General features: G+C 34.4%; 1 protein-coding gene across 1 annotated transcript in view; it reads right to left on the minus strand.

The window, feature by feature from the left end:
- The window catches only part of SCFD1 (sec1 family domain containing 1), a 133,045-nt gene that overhangs the window by 74,045 nt on the left and 33,849 nt on the right, over nt 1-25,151 (minus strand). Inside the window, exons 5-13 of the mRNA XM_060096357.1 lie at nt 24,634-24,756; nt 23,272-23,359; nt 18,825-18,914; nt 16,419-16,474; nt 15,165-15,250; nt 12,513-12,612; nt 1,843-1,982; nt 1,337-1,427; nt 307-380 (exon numbers count right to left, since the gene is read on the minus strand). Of these exons, the coding sequence (XP_059952340.1) occupies nt 307-380; nt 1,337-1,427; nt 1,843-1,982; nt 12,513-12,612; nt 15,165-15,250; nt 16,419-16,474; nt 18,825-18,914; nt 23,272-23,359; nt 24,634-24,756 (848 nt within the window). The remainder of the gene's footprint in view (nt 1-306; nt 381-1,336; nt 1,428-1,842; nt 1,983-12,512; nt 12,613-15,164; nt 15,251-16,418; nt 16,475-18,824; nt 18,915-23,271; nt 23,360-24,633; nt 24,757-25,151) is intronic.

Genomic DNA, 25,151 nt, shown 5'->3' on the forward strand with positions numbered 1-25,151 from the left:
TAATAAAGTAATAGCAGTAATGATAAAATTAACAATAACTCACCTTACTTTATCAGCGATACTATCTCAGTGGCAAAATTACCCCCATTATACAATTCTAACTAGTAAAAGGAACAAATTATCTGCTATATAAAAAGGAGGGAACTTAAATCAGCTTGAACTTAAAAACACAAGTTAGTTCTTTAGTCTTAAAGGTATATGCTATTACTATTATTTCCTATCATGAAAAATATTAATCAATTTTTTAACCTCCAAAATAAATCTTATCAACAGAAAGATTTCAAAGAGGATAAACTGCCTACTTACCTAACGGCTGATGTTAACTTAGCAGTATTGTCAGACAGCATACTTATGGCTCCTTCATCTTCCCCTTCTAGTCCCTGGAAGGAAAAAAAGGTCCCAGTAACTACTCAGAAATCCCAAGCCCAAGAATGAAAATCAATATATTCCTAAGATCACTGATAAACAGTAAGATTCTGGTCACCCAGGATAATAATTCTTCCCTTCTAAGGAGAAAGCATCTGCATTTTTGACAGTTATAGAAAAGTTCTAGTCACCACCAATCTAATGAACGGTTGGATGACTAAAAAAAGGACCAGCTGGCATTTTCAGATAAAGAAATAGGCCCAGAGACTTCCCTGGTGGCACAGTGGTTAAGAATCCACCTGCCTATGCAGGGGACACGGGTTCGAGCCCTGGTCCAGGAAGATCCCACATGCCGCGGAGCAACTAAGCCCATGCGCCACAACTACTGAGCCTGCGCTCTAGAGCCCGCGAGCCACAACTACTGAGCCCACGTGCCACGACTACTGAAGCCCGTGTGCCTAGAGCCCATGCTCCATAACAAGAGAAGCCACCGCAATGAGAAGCCCATGTGCCGCAACAGAGAGTAGTCCCCGCTCGCCACAACTAGAGAAAGCCCACGCGCAGCCAAAAATAAATAAATAAATTTATTAAAAAAAAGAAAAAAGAAAAAAGAAGTAGGCCCAGAGACTTGCCACAGGTCACACAGTAATAAACAGTACAGCTGAAATTTGAAGTTAGATCAAAAATATAGTAAAATGAGCAGCACTGGAACATATATCTCTAAAATATACTCACAATATATATTTTTTCAAATCATAAATTCATATTATTTTTTTTAAGAGTTCACTCTTCTCCTTAGAACTTAGATTTCTTTTTAAAAAATATCTTTTATGTAAGCTGAGAATATTTTTTTTTGTTATTAAAGCAATGAACGGCCTTGAATTTTTGTAAGGAAAAAAAGTTAACCTCTTTCCCCCTCCAGATGTCCTTCTGCTTCCCTATATTTCCAAGAAAGTAAACAGAATCTTACCATAATGCTTTTAAGTCGTTTAACCTCATCTTCCTGTGCTCTGTAAGACTCTAGTTCTTGCTGAACTGATTCTGCAACTTCTGGGAATGGACTGAAACAGTATTGCACAAGAGGAACTATAAGTATGAGATTAGAAGATTGATTTTTGTGTGAATTTTGAAATATATACAATGAGGATTTATTATTATTTCAAATGTACTCATTTAGATTTGAATGTATATTATATAATTCAGAAAGACTATCTGTAAAATCTATAAAATCATATGGTGTGAACTTATTGAAAAGGGAAGTGGCCCCCACAAAACAACTAACAAAAACAACATAAGAACTAGGAAATTAAGCAATAAAGTCAGAGCTCCATAGACTTTAATTATAGTTCTTATTCATGGTGTAGATGAACCACTGTGACCTGTTTTGATTTTTTTTAATAAACCCATTAAGTCATATGACATCTGCATATCTTTCTAGGGGGGGTGAATCTTTTACTTATTGTTTTTCTTATTTACCTTCCTTTATGTTTCTGCCAAAATTTATCAACTGGAGTTAAATCATAAGACTTCTTGTTTTTTCTCTTTGGTCTAGCACCAGCTGGGGAATTCTCCACTCCTGAAGACTCTTCCAAATTAACTCTGTTCAAGTGGAAATCCTAGGAAAAAGTAATTCTGTTTTAAATAACAGTTTTTTGAATTTAAGAACATTGCCTACAATAAGAAAAATAACACAGATTCTTACTGCCTTTTCTACTATTTCCAAGGACAAATTACAGATCTGAAAATAAAAGACCTTCTTCCAATGTTTTGTTACATAAAGGTACCTTTAATTGTTTATGTATTTCAATTTAGTAGTAGATGCATATGATTACAATTTCAAAAAACACATAAAACTGTGTTAAGGTTCTTGTATATCCTTCTAGAAAAATATTTTTGTATATGTCAGCAAACATATCCTTTAAATTTTAAAGAATGGGATTACATTATACATACTTTGTACTTTACTCATTTAATAATGTATCAATATTTTGAGCTCTTCCTGTATTTGAATATGCATATCTACCTCATTTTTATCATGTCTACATAGTAGACAAATATTTGGCTACATTTATTTGACCACGTCTCTTGATGCTTAATTGTTTCCAGTAACAAACATAACCTTAAATGTAATTTTTAAACTCTTAGAGAGTCTTAACAGTCTGACCTGTTACTTGATGGATTGCATTTAAACAAAAAATTACAACAGAAGCTACAATAATAATAGCACTCCCTTTCACATAAATGCTAAGAGCCAGTCATACTAATAGTTGCTAAGCTTTTCTGCGTAGACATAATTTTACTCACGTGAGGCTTGATTTTTTTTTTGTCCTTTCTCAAAAAACAAACATACAAAAAACCAAAACAAAAGTGAGCTATCTTTTCTATTCTTTCTCCCTCCTTCTTGCATTAGACTTGTGGGTTCCTTTATGTAATAGCAGTATTTTATAGTTCAACTCTACTCTGAAGAATAGTGAGCTAGAGATAAAATACGGATATCAATAAGCAAATGAATGATAAGCAAAAGAAATTACATGGAGAAATTATCTAGCATGACTGTGATACAATCATCTTTGTTCTAAGACATAAGTTCTTAATGATTAAACTTCTAGGTCTTAGCAAATTAAATGTACTGAATATAATTTAATTTCCTCTTGACAGGAAAAGGTCATTAATACTGAGATTGGATCCTTAGACCATACCCTGTAACTTTCTCAAATAAATCCTTTACCATAGCTTACTTCCTTGTCATTTTCCCCTATGACATAAAAAAAAGAGTGCAAAATATATAGACGTCTAACTGCCAGTAGAGTAACAAGCCTCTTGAAAAGAGGAGTATACTATATTGTATTTCAACCTGTTAGTATTATGTCTTTCCTATGGGCTCCTTATATTATCATAGGATAAACATAACATAATATAACCCTATTTAATCCCTTTTCCCATCCCATACCTTAACCTCACCTTGGCACAGCAAATCATCCATATAGGAAGAAAGTACAAGAAATAGGTGTTAACAGCTACATCTGAGAAGAAGCTTTGTTTTTAAAAGTTATCTAACAAAACAAAGATACTGAAGAAAAGAAACATTTTAAAATAGTTAAGCTTTATTAACTAGAATTTCTAGTGAAGTACTATTTCCGTGGTGATGACACACAGATCATTCAAAACACAAGTAACTTGTTAGCAAAATTACTGCTGTAAAAATACGACAGCATATTATTACTTAAGTATTGATGGAATATTTAAAACAAAATGATAAATCAAAGATGTTAAGAGTTTTGAGAAATAACATAATAGCAGCAAGAAACACTCCCCTTGTTTGCACTAATAGCCAGGCAAATAAGGAAAAGTAATTTCAGTCTTGAAAATTGGGAAATCAGAACATTCTGTGCTGTACTCAATCATGTTAAAGGAACTGAAGACATGGGTATAGAAGACAACAGAATTAGTTTTCACATGGTAAAGTCTAATCTCTTTCCACTGATATTCACACTTTCCTGACTTAGAAAACTGGACAAGGGTGTGCCAAATCACCAGATATAAGTAAATCCCACTGGGAAAACATGGGTAAGTCTTCAGCAGTCTTGTTTTCCTTTCATGAGTTAAAGCAGACCAGGAGAGGCAGACAGAGCTAATATTAACAAAGTTACATTTGGGCAATATAGGTTAACACCTATTTATGCAGAGCTAAGATTTATATTCACATGAGAAAAAAAGCCAAGCAAAGTAAAAGTAACTTTTATTTTGGCAAGGAATTGCGCCAAATCTAATTAAGTCTCTAGATCTATCAGTTTACAGGAAATACTGGAAAAAGAGAAATAATGTCAAATTGTACCCCACAAAGATACAATCAACCAAATGCAGAAATGTCATATATCTTTAAGAAAAGGAGTGCTTCTAAAATGTTTTTCTAATAACCTTTTAAAAGTATATATTAACTTGGAAATGACTTCCTTTTCTCTTCTTGAGTGGCAAGAACAAAATAAACTTTACTAAAGTCCTAATGTAATTAGTACAAATTCTGATTTAATATTTTAAATAATGAGAGTCAGTAGCAGAGGGCCAAAGGCACAAACAAGGGCACCTAAGATTCAAAAAAAACAAGGCCAACTAAAGGACAAGACACGGCAATGAAATAATGTCCACCCTTTGCCTAAAATTACTCATTGCAGTTGAACAATCAAATCCACAGCCCCTGCAACCAAGACACGACAAAAAGGAATCATGACTTTCTAATTACTAATTTTGCTTCTTATATCCTGAGAAAAGGAAAGGGACACTGCAAAGTTTTTCATCAGAAGAGTGTATCTCCCATGTTAAAGGACAACAATCACCTTTCGGACACACAGAGAGGCTGTGTGAATTTTCACAGCAGTTTCCAGGGCCTGATATATAAATATTATCAATGTTCTGGATTTTCAGGCAAAGATATTTAATATTAAAAGCAAGCTCCAATTTCAAGTTAAACTTGAAACTCCCATCTACAACTTTTACTCCATCTTGTGGAGGTGGAGGGTATAACTATTAAGAATTTTGAAAGCTTGGAAGAAACCTCAAAAGCTGCAGTTTTAACAATCAACAAAAAATGGCTTGCTTACAATTGGTTATGATATCTCAGTTGTAGTTTTTTCACATCTAGAAAGTGTATTAAAATTAATGAACAGGATTAACTCAATATAAGCTGTATAGGTTGTTATAACCAATTTTCTCAGAGACTATTTTCACAAGACCTAAATATTTTAATAATAATGTTACTGAGAAAAGACGGCTTAAAGGGTAATATGGAATCTGAGAACCTCGCCTAAGAAAGAAAGTTAACTAGAGATGTGCATTGCTCTATTATTTATAACAAAAAGTAAAAACAACAATGACCCAAATGTCCACAGGAATCCACTAATGTAACCTCCACGCAAGCAGGGATCATGTCTCCTTTGTTTACCTTGTATACCAGTGACCAGCAGTGTCTGGTACAGAGGAGGCACTTAATAAATATTTGTTGAATTGAATTCCTTGGAAACACATGGTTTCCAACTTTTTATTCTGTGAAGTGAAGAAGATTAGAACAAAGCCCCCCAAGCCCCTACCATATACTTTTACTGTCTTGTATTTTTAAAATAATATTTTAACTTCAAATAGTAGAAAATAAAAATTAGTATATCTCACAAGGATACAAGGTCAGTTGTAAAAACTCATTTCATATTCCTTATTATTCTCATTTCACTCTGCAATAGTAAACCCCTCAAAATCAGTATTAGCCTTGTCTAGTTTTGGGGAACGTCTGCCATAACCTGTGTTTCCCAATTTCTCTTCTGACAATGGGGACTCAGCATATTCCTTTACACTGCAATTACCTGTACACACATCTTATCGCCTGCATTCAAAGCATCATGTACTTTAATTTCCTCCAAGAACTCTTCAAGTTTAGGAATTAGAAAGGATCCCGGTATCTTGATGCGCTATATGGCCTCCACACACCACTGGCAGAAGTAGTGACCCCTGATCTGTATGCTCTTACTAAGACCCTTGCTCCCACCCAACAGGCAGGGCCCCACCAACCAAATCTAATTTGAGACTATCAAAACTATCTCATCATGCCACCCCTTTTCAGATTCCATCTCTCATTCTTACTGGATTCCGGAAAACATTCTGTCTACCCTCTGGAACTCGTACTCAGTCATCAGCAAAATCTCCTATTCTGAACATCTACTCTCAACTTCCACTGAACACTTTCTTGCTCTAGTTGAACACCAACTGGCTATCCCCTGTAGCCTTCTCAGACCAAAACCTTTTTTTTTTTTTTTTTTTTTAACTTGTCACACATCTCAAACCACTGGACCCAGGATTGGGCTAGGTGTCTTCCTTGTTACTCCCGGACTCTTCACTTGTCCTCTTCCCTAAAACAACTCCAGCTTTGAAACTCCCATCATCAGCCTATAACCGTAATTCTTAATCAGAGACAATTTTACCCCTCTCCACCCCATGGGAATAGTTGACAATGAAGACATTTTGGTTGTCCAGAAATAAGTGTTGCTACTGGTATCTAGAGAGTAGAGGTCAGGGATGCTGCTAAACATCCTACAATACACAGGACAGCCCCCTACAGCAAAGAATTATCAGGCCCAAAATGTCAATAATGCCAAGGTTGAGAAATCCTGGTTTGTAGTCATCCTGGTCACTAATGCCTCATACAGACCTGCAGGGCACTCTTATCTCCACAACCAACTCTTCTCTTTCGATCATTCCCCAATAGGGGAATGCTATACATTCTCTCATTTAAAAATCTTTTTTTGACTTCACATCCCCTTCCAGCAGTCACCCCTTTTCTCAGCTCTCCTATACAGCAAAACTCTTTCAAGGTTTGTCTATATTCTCTCACCTATGCCTCTTCTTCCAATCTCTTATACGCACTTCAGTGTTTAATCCCTACACTACAGAAGCCACTTTTTTTTTTTAACATCTTTATTAGAGTACAATTGCTTTACAATGGTGTGTCAGTTTCTGCTTTATAACAAAGTGAATCAATTATACATATACATATGCCCCCGCATCTCTTCTCTCTTGCATCTCCCTCCCTCCCACCCTCCCTATCCCACCCCTCTAGGTGGTCACAAAGCACCGAGCTGATCTCTCTGTGCTATACGGCTGCTTCCCACTAGCTATCTATTCTACGTTTGGTAGTGTATATATGTCCATGCCACTGTCTCACTTTGTACCAGCTTACCCTTCCCCCTCCCCATATCTTCAAGTCCATTCTCTAGTAGGTCAGCATCTTTATTCCCATCTTGCCCCTAGGTTCTTCTGACCATTTTCTTTTTCTTTTTTTTTTTTAGATTCCATATATATGTGCTAGTGTATGGTATTTGTTTTTCTTTTTCTGACTTACTTCACTCTGTATAACAGTCTCTAGGTCCATCCACCTCACTACAAATTACTCAGTTTCGTTCCTTTTAATGGCTGAGTAATATTCCATTGTGTATATGTGTCACATCTTCTTTATCCATTCATCTGTTGATGGACACTTAGGTTGCTTCCATGTCTTAGCTATGCTAAATAGAGATGCAATGAACATTTTGGTACATGACTCTTTTATTTATTTATTTATTTTCAAACATCTTTATTAGAGTATAATTGCTTTACAATGGTGTGTCAGTTTCTGCTTTATAACAAAGTGAATCACTTATACATATACATATGTCCCCATATCTCTTCCCTCTTCCATCTCCCTCCCTCCCATCCTCCCTATCCCACCCCTCTAGGTGGTCACAAAGCACCGAGCTGATCTCCCTGTGCTATGCGGCTGCTTCCCTGTAGCTATCTATTTTATGTTTCATAGTGTATATATGTCCATGCCACTCTGTCACTTTGTCACAGCTCACCCTTCCCTTTCCCCATATCCTCAAGTCCATTCTCTAGTAGGACTGTGTCTTTATTCCCATCTTGCCCCTAGGTTCATCTGCCCCTTTTTTTTTTAGATTCCATATATATATGTGTTAGCATATGGTATTTGTTTTTCTCTGTCTGACTTAATTCACTCTGTATGACAGTCTCTAGGTCCATCCACCTCAATACAAATAACTCAGTTTCGTTCCTTTTTATGGCTGAGTAATATTCCATTGTATGTATGTGCCACAGCTTCTTTATCCATTCATCTGCTGATGGACACTTAGGCTGCTTCCATGTCCTGGCTATTGTAATAGAGCTGCAATGAACATTTTGTTACATGACTCTTTCTGAATTATGGTTTTCTCAGGGTATATGCCCAGTAGTGGGATTGCTGGGTCATATGGTAGTTCTATTTTTAGTTTTTTAAGGAACCTCCAACTGTTCTCCATAGTGGCTGTATCCATTTACATTCCCACCAACAGTGCAAGAGGGTTCCCTTTTCTCCACACCCTCTACAGCATTTATTGTTTGTAGATTTTTTCATGATGGCCATTCTGACCAGTGTGAGATGACATCTCATTGTAGTTTTGATTTGCATTTCTCTAATGATTAATGATGTTGAGCATTCTTTCATGAGTTTGCTGGCAATCTGTATATCTTCTTTGGAGAAATGTCTATTTAGGTCTTCTGCCCATTTTTGGATTGGGGTGTTTGTTTTTATAATATTGAGCTGCATGAGTTGCTTGTATGTTTTGGAGATTAATCCTTTGTCAGTTGCTTCATTTGCAAATATTTTCTCCTATTCTGAGGGCTGTCGTTTCGTCTTGTTTATGGTTTCCTTTGCTGTGCAAAAGCTTTTAATCTTCATTAGGTCCCATTTGTTTATTTTTGTTTTTATTTCCATTTCTCTAGGAGGCGGGTCAAAAAGGATCTTGCTGTGATTTATGTCATAGAGTGTTCTGCCTATGTTTTCCTCTAAGAGTTTGATAGTTTCCTGGGCTTACATTGAGGTCTTTAATCCATTTTGAGCTTATTTTTGTGTATGGTGTTAGGGAGTGTTCCAATTTCATTCTTTTACATGTAGCTGTCCAGTTTTCCCAGCACCACTTATTGAGGAGGCTGTCTTTTCTCCGCTGTATATTCTTGCCTCCTTTATCAAAGATAAGGTGACCATATATGCATGGGTTTATCTCTGGGCTTTCTATCCTGTTCCATTGATCTATATGTCTGTTTTTGTGCCAGTACCATACTGTCTTGATTACTGTAGCTTTGTAGTATAATCTGAAGTCAGGGAGCCTGATTCCTGCAGCTCCATTTTTCTTTCTCAAGATTGCTTTGGCTATTTGGGGTCTTTTGTGTTTCCATACAAATTATGAAATGTTTTGTTCTAGTTCTGTGAAAAATGTCAGTTTGACAGGACTGCATTGAATCTGTAGATTGTTTTGGGTAGTAGAGTCATTTTCACAGTGTTGTTTCTTCCAATCCAAGAACATAGTATATCTCTCCATCTATTTGTATCATCTTTAATTTCTTTCATCAGTGTCTTATAATTTTCTGCATACAGGTCTTTTGTCTCCTTCGGTGGGTTTATTCCTAGATATTTTATTCTTTTTGTTGCAGTGGTAAATGGGAGTGTTTCCTTAATTTCACTTTCAGATTTTTCATCATTAGTGTGTAGGAATGCAAGAGATTTCTGTGCATTAATTTTGTATCCTGCTACTTTACCAAATTCATTGATTAGCTCTAGCAGTTTTCTGGTAGCATCTTTAGGATTCTCTATGTATAGTATCATGTCATCTGCAAACAGTGACAGCTTTACTTCTTCTTTTCCAATTTGGATTCCTTTTATTGCTTTTTCTTCTCTGATTGTTGTGGCTAAAACTTCCAAAACTATGTTGAATAATAGTTGTGAGAGTGGGCAACCCTGGCTTCTTCCTCATCTTAGTGGAAATGGTTTCAGTTTTTCACCATTGAGGATGATGTTGGCTGTGGGTTTGTCATATATGGCCTTTATTATGCTGAGGAAAGTTCCCTCTATGCCTACTTTCTGGAGGGTTTTTATCATAAGTAGGTGCTGAATTTTGTCGAAAGCATTCTCTGCATCTATTGAGATGATCATACGGTTTTTCTCCTTCAATTTGTTAATATGGTGTATCATGTTGATTGATCTGCGTATATTGAAGAATCCTTGCATTCCTGGGATAAACCCCACTTGATCATGGTGTATGATCCTTTTAATGTGCTGTTGGATTCTGTTTGCTAGTATTTCGCTGAGGATTTTTGCATCTATGTTCATCAGTGATATTGGCCTGTAGTTTTATTTCTTTGTGACATCTTTGTCTGGTTTTGGTATCAGAGTGATCAGAAGCCACTCTTACCATATTCACTAATAACCCTGACACTGCCACATGCAATGGTGACTTCTTAGGCCTCAGCATTTGTACAAGTTAATTCCTGCCTCCTGTTTGAAACATTTAATTCACTAGTTTTAAGACAACACAGACCTAGTTCTCATACCTCACTGGCTGCTACTTCCTATATTATATTGTTCATTCCTACTCACCACCCCAATATCTAAATGGTGAAATGCCTCAGAGATCAGTTCTCAGACCTCTTCTCTCTTCTATCTATACTCACTCCCTTGGTGATCTCATCTTACCTCTTGGCTTTAAATACCATCTATATATGAACTACTTCTAAATTTATTTCTCTAGACTAGATGTTTCTCCTTAACTCCAGGCTCATATATCTAACTATGTAATGATATCTACACTGGAATATCTTAATGGGCATCTCATATTTAACATGTCCAAAACTCAACCTCTGGTCTTCCTCTGAAAACTGCTTCTCCCACATCTTTCCCATCTCAATAAAGAACATCCATCCATTTGCAAAGGCCAAAACTTTGGAGTCATCTTTGGCTCCTCTCTCTTACATCTCACATCCAATTCATCGATCAATCCTATACCCTACATTCAATAGATTATCACAACCCTCACCATTTCCATCCTGGTGTAAAACACCATTATCTCTTGCTAAGATAACTGCAACTCCTAACTGGTCTCCTTGACTCTTCCTATGCCCCCAAAGAGTCTTTTTCAATATAGTAGCTAGGATGATACTCTTAAAATGTGTATCAGATGTCATTCCTTTACTCAAAACTATGTGAGGCTCTCTGCTTCCCTCAAATTAAAAATCAATATCCTTACAGTGGCCTTTAATGTCCTATGCTACATTGCATCCCGTGTTCTATTTAACTTCACCTCCTGCTACTTTTCCCTGCCTTACTTGCTCTGGCTACTTTGGCTGCCTTGCCATCTTTTAAACATATCAGGCATCCTTCTGCCTAGAATGGTATTCTCCCAAATAGCTACATAATTCACTACCTTCTCTCCATTAGATCTTTCCTCAAATGTCTCTTTTTCAGTGAGGTCTTCCCTATTTGAAAACTGCAATCCTGTTCACCATTACTTACTTTACTTTTCTCCAGAGTACTTTTCACTTTATGAAATATTACGTGTTTTATTTTATTTATTGCCTGTCTCTCCTACTAGAATGTAAGATACAGGAAGAAAGGAGTATTTTCATTTGCTTTATTTATTGCTAAAACCAGGGTCTAGAATGTTCTGTCAAAGAGTAGGCACTCCAATAGTGGTTCTTCAGCCTCTTATTGACCTATGAAAACTACTTTCCATGTTCTGTTACTCAGGGTTGGATCCAGTGTCCCTCTGACTCTTCTCACTCTCTCTACTGAATCAGAGTTGACTACTATCATTGACACTTATCCTCGAGTCCAGAATCACAGAGGACTCTAGGATAGAGAAGTGTGCAGAACTGCCAATTTCTATCAGTAATCCTAAAATCTGATTTATTAAAAGAAATACTTTACAGTTAGAGTCTGTGTTTTAAAGAAATAAACCATTAAACCAAAACCATCTATTGCATGTCTTTCATTTCCTTTCTGTATGACATTTCAGGCAATCTTTGCAATAATGATGCTATTATACACTATAATCCCTAGAGGCTTGGGCTAGGATTTAGTAAATTAGAGTGCTGGTCTTGGCAAAGCCAGTAATTTAGGTTCATATCCTTTAACTTCTGTGTCTCAATTTTTCTATCTTACAAATGGGGACTATTCTGGCCCTTTTACATAGTGTCTTATACAGAAATTATTTGTATACATCTTTTCTTTCCATTGCCTTTGAAGATTGGGGCTGTTTTTATTTATCTGTGTATATCACATGCTATTTACAATGTTTAGTAGATCAATATATGCATGGATAAAACAGATTTTAGCTTTAAGCATGAAATTACCTATGTGGAATTACTTCAAAAAACATATGATGTAATATAAATAATACTATTTATTTACCATAAAATGAGGCTTAACAGATTCCCAGGAAAAAAAGGAAAAATTACATCTTTTCTCCCCAAAGAGAACAAATTTATTTACTTACTCAGCATGAAAAATTAAAAAAAAAACCAGCCACTCATTTTCCTCCATTCTTTTGTTCCCCATCATTCCAACAATACCACTGATTTATCCTGTAATTTAAAGACCATAAATTTGGAACTTTAAACCTCAAGGCTTCACTATTCTCCAGCATCCACATCTAGCGATACCAAATTCCATCACCCTTTTTGTTTCTATTTCTCAGCTCCATCCTTCTCATCTGTATTCCTGTAGCCATGATGTTAATTTTAAATTAGGACCATTGAATGTTACTACATTTTAGCAAAAAGTGGTATATTTAACCTCTTACCAGTACATCATGCACCAAGGCTTGATATGTCCAAGTATGGTGTAAAGGAGTTGCCAAATCTATGTTTCTGTCAACAAGGACTAATAAAGGCCTTTGGAAGCTGTAAATATATTAAAAAAAATTATGTAACTCTTAATACCTGTGTATACATCTACATTCTTCTACTACTTTCAGTATATGTCATTTTCATATGAACAATAAGTATACTAATACTGACATTCCATAATACTTTGCTTTCTAAAAAATTTTCTAGTACAATCAAGTAAAGCAATGCTTTGTACTACCTAGAGCCTGTGTATGATGCTAGATTATAAGTCTTACTTAAGGAACTTTCTTAAAGGAAAAAATCTATACAAATACTACTACAGAATAATTTTTATAGTTATCAAAATAAGAATAAGTTGCTTTTGCTCAGATTTATATTTTACATTTTTGAATAAAAGGAAAAAAAGAAAACCCGTTGTCAGGTTCAGGGAAAACAATTACAGAGAGTAGGATCTTACAAATTTATACAAATGTTCAATAGCTTCATAAATTACAAATTCCAATTTTTTCCTGAAAACACAAATTCAAAAAAGCAGACTCAAGAGAAGATGCTCACAAAACCCTATCCCATTATAATATATGAAACTAAAACATTATACTACAACAGTAACTAATTATATAATTACTCACTTACCAGACATGTCATATATTGTTTAACTCCATCACTATTATTTAGATATGAAATAAACTACATTTAAAGCAAACTGAGGCACAAAGTCATCTGGTTACCATGTGTCTCCAAAAGGCATAGAGATTTCGCTTTAGAGGCACTACTGTATCAAGAGTACAAGTCAATTTTCAATAGGCATTGCTACCTGATTTTATTTACTATATGTATTTTCTCCTGAAAGACCTCTGACAATTTCAGTAACTCATTACACCCTACTGGGTGTAAGACAGTGAACTCCCAACTGCATTAATTATAAGACTTGGTGATAAAAAGGTAGGAGTGGCACACTTACCACCACCTACTATCGTTCATTATTCCAGAGCTAGGTGGAGGGCAGGGAGGATAGCCTACGGCAGGGTTTCTTAACTCAGCACTACTGACATTTGTGGCAGGATAATTTCTTATTTTGGGGAGTTGTCCTGTGAAGTGTAGGATGTGTAGCAGCATCCCATAATGCACCCCACTAGATTCCAGTAGCAACTACCCAGACGACTGACATGTCTCTAGACATTACTAAATTCTCGTTGAGAATCATTAGCCTACAACTGGATTCAAATACATTTAACAATAAATAGTCTGACAAGGCTGCTGACCCCTAATTCAAATAATTTAGAAATGCATACAACAAACTAAAAGTAAGACAACTATATTATGATTATGTGAATACACTAAAAAAATTTATCTAAATAAAACAGTGCCTAATTTATATTGGTTTCTAAGGCCTATACAAGAGCACAAGGAACTGTTCAGTAAGGTATGACATAGTGGTTGCTTCTGTTGAAAAAAAAAACAGATGAGAATTTGATGTCTCTGCTCTACTTAATAAGAAATATCATTATTTAGAAGAATATTTAGACCAGCGATGAAATTGCAAAACAGTTTAAAGTAATATGGGAGGTGAAACAGTTGAACAAACAATTGAAACACAATGTTAGTATCAACTGCAAATTATAGGAATAGTATATAAAACTGTAAGAGCCATCAAACTGAATTAAAATGAAGTCTATGAAAGGTTACCATAAGAGTATAATTCCTGGAAGGCAGTTATACTGAGTATCAGTTTATTTTCACAGGCTTTATTTATTAATTCACCTAAAACTAGGGATAATAATTAATTCTCCAAAATACTATCTATTCCCCTTGAAATAATTTTCAGCCATTGGTGTGGGTTTCTTTACTTTCTCACCCTAATACTGCCCATTATTTTATTTATTTATTTTTTTGTGGTACGCGGGCCTCTCACTGTTGTGGCCTCTCCCGGTGCAGAGCACAGGCCCCGGACGCGCAGGCTCAGCGGCCATGGCTCATGGGCCCAGCCACTCCACGGCATGTGGGATCTTCCCAGACCGGGGCACGAACCCGCGTCCCCTGCATGGGCAGGCGGACTCCCAACCACTGCGCCACCAGGGAAGCCGTGTCCATTATTTTTAATAAACAAAAGTTAAATACACTATAATGGACAGTTTAAAAAATTTTTTCTATTCAATAATAATTGAGCAGTCAGTAACTTTGGCATTATCTACTTATACTAGACATGGTAACAAAGACAAAAATACTTTGCCAGTATTTTAATGTAAAAATGGAAACCAGTTAATAGACAGGTAGAAATAGACATAGGCATCACAAGTTATTCAACTTACTTTTTTTTCATTACCAAGAGGCTTAATGATAATTAAAAGGAAGGGGCTTCTTACTGCAAAAGCTGTATAAACAGAAAAATTTATCCTACAGATGATAAAAATGAAAAACAGAAAATTCTAACAAAAGAAGGTAAATTAAATAAAATATTCCATTTGTATTTTTAAGAACGATTTGAATCAAACCCTGATCTAGACTTTCCAGTATAAGGGTATTCTATCAGACAAGGAAAAACAACCCAAAACACTCTACAAATGTTTCATTTTCAAGCATATAAGGTGTATTAACTAACATAATACCTGAACTGGCCAGCTCCAAGTGTGTCACCTGTAAAAAGACTGTTTCTTGCATCTCTCAGATTTTCCCGAAGTTTCTTATCTAGTTTCTGAAAAATGAAATTTTACATTATCTCTTTTTAAAAAAATATTTAATTTTATTGGAGCATAGTTGGTTTACAAGGCTGTGTTAGTTTCAGGTGTACAGCAAAGTGATTCAGTTATACACACACATATATTCATCTTTTTTTAGATTTTTTTCTTATATAGGTTATCACAGAATATTGAGTAGAGTTCCCTGTGCTACATTAACTCTTGAAGAACAGTTTCAGACAACTTTGCATAGGGTAATACACAACGTATTCTTAATTTTGAAACTAAGAAATTTAGAATTCCTTTACAAAACAGCAATTCTCACATTTTAGCTTCTTTACTATTCAGTATTATCCTAACTTGGACTTGAAAAGACCAATGCTTTTTCTATTGTGACTCAGACCTGATTTCACTAATAATCACTTTTTGTTGACTATTTTTACTTTAGGTATGGGAAACGTTTTGCAGTAATAACCCACACTCTCTCCCAAAGCATAACTTGCTGCACCGAGGAAGCTATCTCAATAGTGGTGGTTGCAAGTGGTGGTTCTATTTCCAGAATAGAAATGGAATATGTGAAAGAAACTAGCCCTCCATCTGTCAATGACTCATTTGGGCTACTAAAACTCAAAAATGTTAGTGTATCTTCCTCCATCTTTCCATACCATTTACCTTCTTTTCAGTAACTCTGTAATTTCTCTAATATCTTATTTTTTAATCTTTAAAGCAAATTCTTAAATGCTCATTTTACACAGAATGTTCTACTCCAGTATTATGGGAAAGCAAAATACACTTCATCATGTTAAAAATGATTATAATTGTTAACAAATGTTTGCTAAATGAAGTTAAATATTAAATGATTTGGGGAATCAAATAAGTGTAAAATACTACTTAGAGAGACAAAGCTAAATGAGGAATATTTATTTGAGTAAAAAAGAAACAGGGCTGGAATAGCACATTCACATTGGAATAAATCATTTTACTCCATCACATGATCATAATGATTACTTTTTATTTTTGGTGGAATCCCAATGTTATAAAATAAAAATATTTGCCTTTGACACTTAATATATAACCCATAACAACTGTATACATACTTAATATTAACAAAAATACTTGAGGTATTTAGGGAAAACAACTGACACATTCATTATTTATCCCCAATGGATATTTACATGAACTCACCACTGCTACCATTTCTGCTGCTGTTCCTCTTGAACATCTGATTATAGGGACAGCACCTATTTTAACAACAGTTGTTAACAATGATTTCAGCTCTTAATAATTAAAATGGATACTTATAAAATACATCAGCATCAAATAATAACATACAATAGATATAAACAATTTCAGGCTACAAACATAAAAGGATTTATAATCTTGAGAATAAAAGCAAGGTTTCAGAAATAGACCTTACCATTTATAAAGACAACATGAAGGGAGTCAGAAAAACATGATTTTTACATTGTGTGGGTCAATCAGTGTGACCATATTTTTTCAATGGACTGACTAAATCAGCACTTTGACTAATTTAAAAGATAATATCAATAGAAAACACATTCTTTGCATAATGTAAAATGCTCCTAAAAGTTGGCCTCAGTTTATTATCAAATCAACTCATTTTAGACTTCTTAATTTCTCTCTATTATTCCAAGTTTTATTGAAGGCTGAAATCCTAAAATGAGAAAAAAAATCAAACTGCACTAAAAATCTCATAAGACAAAGAACATTGTAATACTTATATGCTGAAATTCTTACATTTTAGATTCTATACAAAGCATGCTCAGTCAGCTGTAAAAGTAAAAACGTGAAATATTAGTACGTTTTTTAAAACTGTTTTCTTCTGATGGCAAGCTATACATGTCTGTCCTAAGAAAATCCAAATAATATTAGAAATGTACAAAGTTAATCCTCTTGATTCAAGCACCCCAAAATAATCCCCATTAAGAATTAGATATGAATGTTTCCAGGTTATATTCTACATAGTCTAAATAAGTGTGTGTGTGTTGGGCTTCCCTGGTGGCGCAGTGGCTGAGAGTCTGCCTGCCGATGCAGGGGACACAGGTTCGTGCCCCGGTCCGGGAAGATCCCACATGCCGCGGAGCGGCTGGGCCCATGAGCCATGGCCGCTGAGCCTGCACGTCCGGGGCCTGTGCTCTGCAACGGGAGAGGCCACAACAGTGAGAGGTCCGCATACCGCAAAAAAAGAAAAAAGAAAAAAAAAAGTGTGTGTGTGGAGTGCATAAAAAACAAAAATAGGATATTTTGCACACCATCCTTAAATTTGCTTTTTTTCCACTTAATTTATTATTGATATCTTTCTATGTCAGGTTGGCAGTAATTTCAACTTTTCCTTTGAGAAAAATCACTTTCTGATACTCTACATAATAAAAGTGGCTCTAACACTTCAGTGGTCTGTACACTTCTTTTTCAATCTACCTTAACCTTGAAAATATAGTTATCATCAAGCAAAACTAACCTTAATGTCCACAATAACCCTAGCATTCAGCAAAATTCTGGAGACTGTGTGCAAAAATAGAAAGATTAATTATGTCTGTTTAATGACTAAAAGTGGTATACATGTGTGTTCTTTAACAAACAAAAAAAGACCCAACAACAACAACTCCACTTGAAGGTACTGAGAGCAATCGAAAGAAAGCAGAAAGTGGGGGAGGGTAAAACTCTTGAAAGAAGAGAAATACTTGAACAGTGAGAGATACTTTTAACCAGCTTTCCTCTTGAGGGTACTTTCCAGTTTTCATGGCACAGAGGAGAAAGAGCTCAAGCAGAAAACAGAAGGCTCACTGAGCTGGGAAATCAAAGCCTGGAGTTCACGGCTGGAAATTAAAGGGGAAAATCCCTGAAAGGAGGGACCCGCAAAATCTGTATGCAAATTCTCCTCAAGCTTTTGTCTACATCCTGAACTGTGCATGTATCTCTCAATTTTCTCATTTGTGAAAAAGAGAGAAATTTTATTAATGTAGTGTGAGGATCATTTTAACTGAAAAGTTTTCAGTCTCTGCAAAATTAAAATCGCAATTAGAGGATTTCTAAACATATCCATTATTAATAGTAACGAATAAAATCATACATTAGACACTAAACACAACGTAGCTGTAAGTAAATTTAGATACTCCAAAGAAATGTTTAAAATTTTGAGAGTATGTTGGATAAGTGTTTTACGTAAATTTACTGTTTTCTGGGGCCTTGGGAGTTTGCCTTAATACTTACCAGGCATATATCTCTCTAATTAGAAGTGCATTTGAAATTTTTCAAAATGAAATATTAAAAGAAAATTAGCAAGCACATAGGTGAAGCCACCAGCAAACATTCAAACAATATATTAGGAAGTTACAATTACCAAAGACATCTAAGGTGACAACTCAAGAGAGCTGCTAAATGCTAACTTCATCAAATTATTAGAAGAATTGTGGTTTTATATAGTACAGAATGTATATTTTATATCAACTCTGGAGAGAGGGACTGTAGAGATCCAGATAGATAATAAGGGATCATATTGCAGTGTAACAAGTTAAAATGAGCTGTTAAATAATTTACTTTCAAGAAATAAACAAAGGTTTGAAAACTTACCCAGTGTAACAAAAAAGCAAAAGAGGCTGTCAACAATAGTGTCCATAACAGTTTCCATTTCCGTATCTGTGATATCTGGTCTGTTAATAGCTAAAATGACGTAGATAAAGGAGAAGAAAGTGACCAAAATTTATCCCTTACTTTTATTCAAATTATTACTCGACACCTATCAATATTCAGTTTGATAATACTTGTAATAGTTAAAGAAGTAAAAATTTTTATGCTTTAAATTTTAAGTGAACAAGTATCCACAAAAATTATAATACTTCAAAAAAAATACCACCTCAATATCAGTAGTAGTAATGAGTAGTATCAATATTAGACCAGTAATAATAAGAAAAAACCCACCACATAAATTATACAAAATTTTTGCCAGAGCAAATAGGAAAATAAATATCGTCTTCCATAATTTTATTCACAAACATTAAATGCCCTCAAGAAACTACTGATCTTACTATCCAAATACTGCCAGAAAAGGACAATGTATCAATAAATCAATTACAGCAAGACCAACATCACATACATTTTCTTTGTATTATAACAAATTATATAAATTTCTTTTCTAATCTACTAGACTGTACTTAAGTGGTTCTCAAACTCCAATGGATAGAAGAATCATTCTAAGAATAGGAGAGAAGAGAAAGAAGTTTCCCTGGAAGCTATTAAAAATGAAAGATTATTAGCCCTTTCCCTCAGGGATTCAATTCAATAGATTTGGGATAATTCTAGGTAATCTGCAATTCTGACAAACACCTCAGGTGATACTTGGGGCTACACATTTTTTTCTTTTCTGTCCCATTTCTTTCTTGGAACTTTAAGAACCAACATGTCAAATGTTTTTAAAAGGTAAGAGTAATAATGGTCCCTAGCCAGGAGGGAAGAATAAATGGAGAGGTGGCAAGCCTACTCACTAGGTTGACAACCAGTGACTTTGCTATCCTGGCTGCTCTACTACGTGATGGCTTCCACATTTGAAAAACAGGTTGTTGGGGCTACACTTAAAGAAACATTGCTGTGAAGACTTTTCTTGACAAAGACCTTGCCTTATTCAGCTTCCTATCTCTCAGAGTACCTAGGCTCAGTGTCTGACAAGTAGAAGCTCAGTAACTATTTGTTAAAAGACTGACTGGACTAAAATATTATCTATATAATATGTTTAATTTCCCAGCATCTTGAATGTGAAAACAAATATAAAATTCAGTACAACTTGTGATCAGCATAAGAGGAAATCAGAATCCAATTGGATACAACAGAGTGTTCAAAGAAAGTATGGTACACGCAGAGAACATAAAAATAACAAAGACTTTAACCATAATCTGGATGACGAAACGTGCTGCTATTCAGTATTGCAGACTGCCATCTAGCCAAATCAGATGACAGAAATGGCATAAGGATACGTGAATTATGTAAATTCAGGGGATACCAATCCAGTGAAATACTCAGCTCATTCTGCCAATCACTGGTTCAGGTAAAATCTATATGAAGCCTCGATCCTTCAGGTCCATACCCTTCAACCCTTCAGTCCCACACCTCTGAAACAACTGACCTCAACAGTCAAAACACTGTCCATCACTAACTTCAACTCACTTTCAACAACAACTTGGTTTGTCTGAAACATTAGCCTAAGTCTAACTAAGGTGACAAGTCTGCGTCCTTTATTGGATAAATTCCCAATCCGTGGAAAACAGGTGATAAAAATTGAATCCATGGTATCAATACGGTTGATTTATGTTTTGAATAATCTGTTTAAGATTATTAATTAAAGCACTTGTGATGTTTGAGAGGACTTGCCACATAATTACATAATAATTAAGAGCACTAACTCTGGAGTGAGTGCCTGGATTTAGTAACCCAGTTTTGCCATTTCCTTATCAAGTTACTTAGTATCTGTGCCTCAGTTTTTTCATCTAGAAAACAGAAATAATATTAATTCCTACTTCATTAAGTTATTCTGAGGAGTAAATGAGCTTATATTGTAAAATGTGTATAGGGCAATCTACTACTATTATTATAATTATACTATTGAGAATCTGAGTGATTAAGCATGTGATTATACTTTAAAATTAATAAATTAAATTTATACTTTTAATTCAATAATTATTAATTTCAGACTTGTGATTTTTAAGTTGAGAGATATAAGAAAACAAATTTATAAACACTTGAATGTTTAATGAATTTAGACTCCCTATAAATTTAATTATTTTTAATAATTATTTAAATATTTGGGCAGATTTTGTTTGTTAGATTTATAAAGTTGCCTGGTCTGGTATTTGAAGTACTTAAAACTACTCAGCCATAAAAAATCATGAAATTTTGCTGTTTGCAGCAACATGGATGGACTTGCAGAGTACTATGTCAAGTGAAATAAGTCAGACAGAAAGACAAATACTGCATGGTATCACTTATAAGTGGAATCTAAAAAATGCAACAAACTAGTGAATGTAACAGAAAAGAAGCAGACTCACAGCTATAGATAACAAATAAGTGGTTACCAGTGGGGAGAGGGAAGGGGGAACAACCTAGGGGTAGGGATTAAGAGATGCAAATTATTATGTATAAAATAAGCTACAAGAATACATTGTACAGCATAGGGAATACAGCCAATATTTTATAATAACTATAAATGGAACATAACCTTTTAAAATGGTGAATCACTATATTATACACCTGTAACTTACATAATATTGTACATTGACTATACATCAATTAAAAAACAAATAATTAAAAAATGAATAGGCTGAATTTATAAATGCAACTTAAACTTTAAGGAAATTTAACAAACTAAGTTTGTTGACTAAGTTTGTTAAATGAGACTGATTATAATTTAGTCAGTTCAATCTGAGTTAATCAAAGAAAAAGTAAAGGTGCTTGTTTTCAAATAAAGAGACTTATAAACAAAATTTACAAGTTTAGCTTAAAGGCTTAAGGGAAACTAGGTTTTAAACATGTAACTTAAGTAGCTAATTAAGTTAAAGGTCAATTAAATGTAAACAGACTTCTGTAAATAACTAGAGTACGGTCAAAAATCTCTTACATGGGCAATTCAGCAAATACTTACACCCATTTAGAGATGTTGCTTAATTTCAGCAAGAAGGCATACTATGGAGCTCAGTGAAACCAAAAGATTCATGCTCTCTTCTCTTGGGAGCTTACCACCTGGTCCAGTGTGTTATGATAGAATACCACTAGTATTTTGAGCAGAACGATTTTCTGTGTGAGTATGGTTTACACACTGCAGAAGATTTAGCATCCCTAGTCCCTGCTCACTAAATGCTAGTGCTAATTGTGACAATCAAAAATGTCCTTACACAATTCCAAATGCCCCCATGGGATGCCCCTACTTTAGAACCTCTGAAACTCTAGTCATCCCCAAACATCTCAATCCTTAGGTATCAAATTAATAATTATTTCTATGAATTGGCTAATCACATGTTCTGTAGTCTGCAATTTTCTTTAAAATATTTGACCTAACTAATCAATGGGCACAAAGTTTCAGTTAGGCAAGATGAATAAGTTCTAGAGATCTGCCATACAACATTGTACCTAAATCAACAATACTGTATTATGTACCTAAAAATGTTAAAAGAGTAGATCTCATGTTAAGTGTTTTTACAAAGAAAAAGAATCAGCATAGACAATAAAACACGGTGTGGGTGTCCGTGTGCCTGTGTGCATGTGTGTGTGTATATGCATGTGTGTCTGTTAACTGTGTGTATGCGTGTGCATCTGTTAAGTTTAATCTACATCCAAGGAATGGTCAGTTTATCAAAGCTGGGAATACAAACTTCAGAGGTGGTTAGATAGCATTTGATCAAATACCAATACTCAATCCTACCACTGCATGAACAGGGTATAAGAATCAAGGGTGTCTAAGAACCTATATTTGAGAATGGTACTTATATCAATACTTCATTCCATAATAGGACATTAGTAGCTGCTGACTCTTTGTTGTTGTCTGATCTTGACAAATAGCAACATTGACCAACCTTTTCTGAGTGCTTACGATATGCCAGTAACTTTTCCAAGCATTTTACATACACTAATGCATTTAACTCCCATAAAAACTCTGAGGTAGATAGTATTATTATTCCCGTTTTACAGATGCACAGAGAAGCAAAGTAAACTTGTTCTTGTCCAAGGATCACAGTACTAAAAGATTAACTGAATCTTACTACTAAAATACTGTCTTACTCACCATGAGTGAACCATTCGTGCAAGTTGCTGTGGGGTAACTAAAAGGTCAGATAATTGGTCCTTCATTGAGCTTACAAAACAGATTTAGTAAGTGTTGTCTACATGTGAAAGAACTCAAGTCTGAGACTTGTTTTCTTTATGGGCTGTAAACAAAGCTGGGTTTGGAGTGCACTAAACATGTTTACTATTGTTTTTCTACAGTACACTGTTCATTTTGTTAACAATGAATTATAAAATTCCTATTTTTACATACCACGATATGAAACAAGCTCCTTATTTTGATTACATAATACAAACATATCATCTTCCAAAGTAATAAAATTGAGATACTGATCGAAAACCTAGAAACAAAAGAAAATATTTTCAAATCAATTTTACAATACTGAATGCACATTTAGTTTGATTTAATCTACTAATGATAAAATGAAAAAAATTATAATTATATTCAATAACTAAAAATTATACCATGTAGCACATAGATTGCCAAATTGGGCAAGAATGAGAAATTAACATTAAAAAGCAATAAAAAAAAACAAGACTCTAGGTAATAAATTATCAAGGAGAGTAACAGTTTCAGAAAACAAAATTTAATTAGATATACAATTTTAAAACAAATTGTGGTTGGGATGGGAATGGATATCAAATATGAAGAAAAACCACAATTTTAATTTTTATATTCATTTGAATCATACTTCTCTAAGAAAGTCATAGTAACTGTTTTTACACTGTGAACTATATTTATAGGTGGGGAAAAGTTACACTAGTTCTTTAGAAGTGTAAATCAGAAGAAAAATGAAGAAAACTATCTGAGATATGTTAAATGTAGTTAAATCGAAAACTGTTCATATTATTTCATGTAAAACTAATGATAAATTTTGGAAGAGAAAGAAAATAAGACATAAGCCTTAAAAACTAATCAGAAGTAGTAGCAGACTATCTAAATCTAAGAATGAAAAATCTATTAATATGAAAGAATGAGAATTAAATGCATGGTTGTTTAGTCTTTTATTTGCCCTATATCATTCTGTAGAATTTTCAGTTATATCTTGTCCAAATTCAATAAACAAAGGGCAAAACAGGGCTACAACCAAGAATATATTTTGTAGATTTATTTATAATTAAGCCGAACATGACTAAAAGTGACTATGATATAGAATTGCTGGCCTTCTTTCTTATAATATGCAATACAGCCCCCTTGGATACTCTCTCCTAACTAAAAAAATATCTGAAGATAGTATGGTGACTATAGTGATCACTGATAAAACAATGTCAAAATATTCTGGGTATAATTTATGACAATACAACTGTCAAACTATTTCTAAGCTGAGCTAAAAAAAATTATACAAATCCCAGCCCAAAACAAAAATTGATTCAGCTTTTTATTTTTGTCTTTCAAATTAATTGAGTAATAAGTTCCTTTAGTTTGGTTTATTTTGCCTAGTTCAAGTTGAAGATAATTTACACTATCAGAACTCTTTCTAAAAGTATTGGGTCTAAATATTTCTTAGGTTGTTCCAGTCCTTTGTAAATTAGACACCAATGTCTATTTATAGGTTTCAGAATATTACTAAATTTTACATTAACAAAATGTTATCAGCCAACCAAAACCTCTTACCTTGGCTACTTGTGTTACTGCACTAGCTGCTAATGCTGCATTTGCAATATCTTCCAGTTTACTTCTTGAAATAGCAGAAATAAAATTTAAATAATATGATTCATAGAGTTGATTTCGAAGATCCTATGAATACAATGAATACTTCATTCTTATAGGATAGTATAAAGGATAATGACCAATGCAAATCTTTTAGATACAGTAAGAGCAAGGTTTTAGAGGATAATATGCATATTTAAAAGACAGCTTATACAAATGATACAAAAAATGTATCTCAGAAGAACAGATATGAAGAGGTACTGTTTACTTGGTTACCATATATAATTGATATGTATTTTAATAATTAAAGTTATGAAACTATAATTACATTATCAATAAAATCCTATTCATTACAGTAGTGTACAAAACTGCTTTAAATTAGCATACTTGTATTCTTCTTAAAAAAATCCAGGAAAGGGGGAAGATGGCGGAAGCGTAAGACGCGGAGATCACCCTCCTCCCCACAGATACATCAGAAATAC

The sequence above is a fragment of the Mesoplodon densirostris genome, chromosome 4 (assembly GCF_025265405.1).
Source record: "Mesoplodon densirostris isolate mMesDen1 chromosome 4, mMesDen1 primary haplotype, whole genome shotgun sequence".
NCBI classification, from domain to species: domain Eukaryota; kingdom Metazoa; phylum Chordata; class Mammalia; order Artiodactyla; family Ziphiidae; genus Mesoplodon; species Mesoplodon densirostris.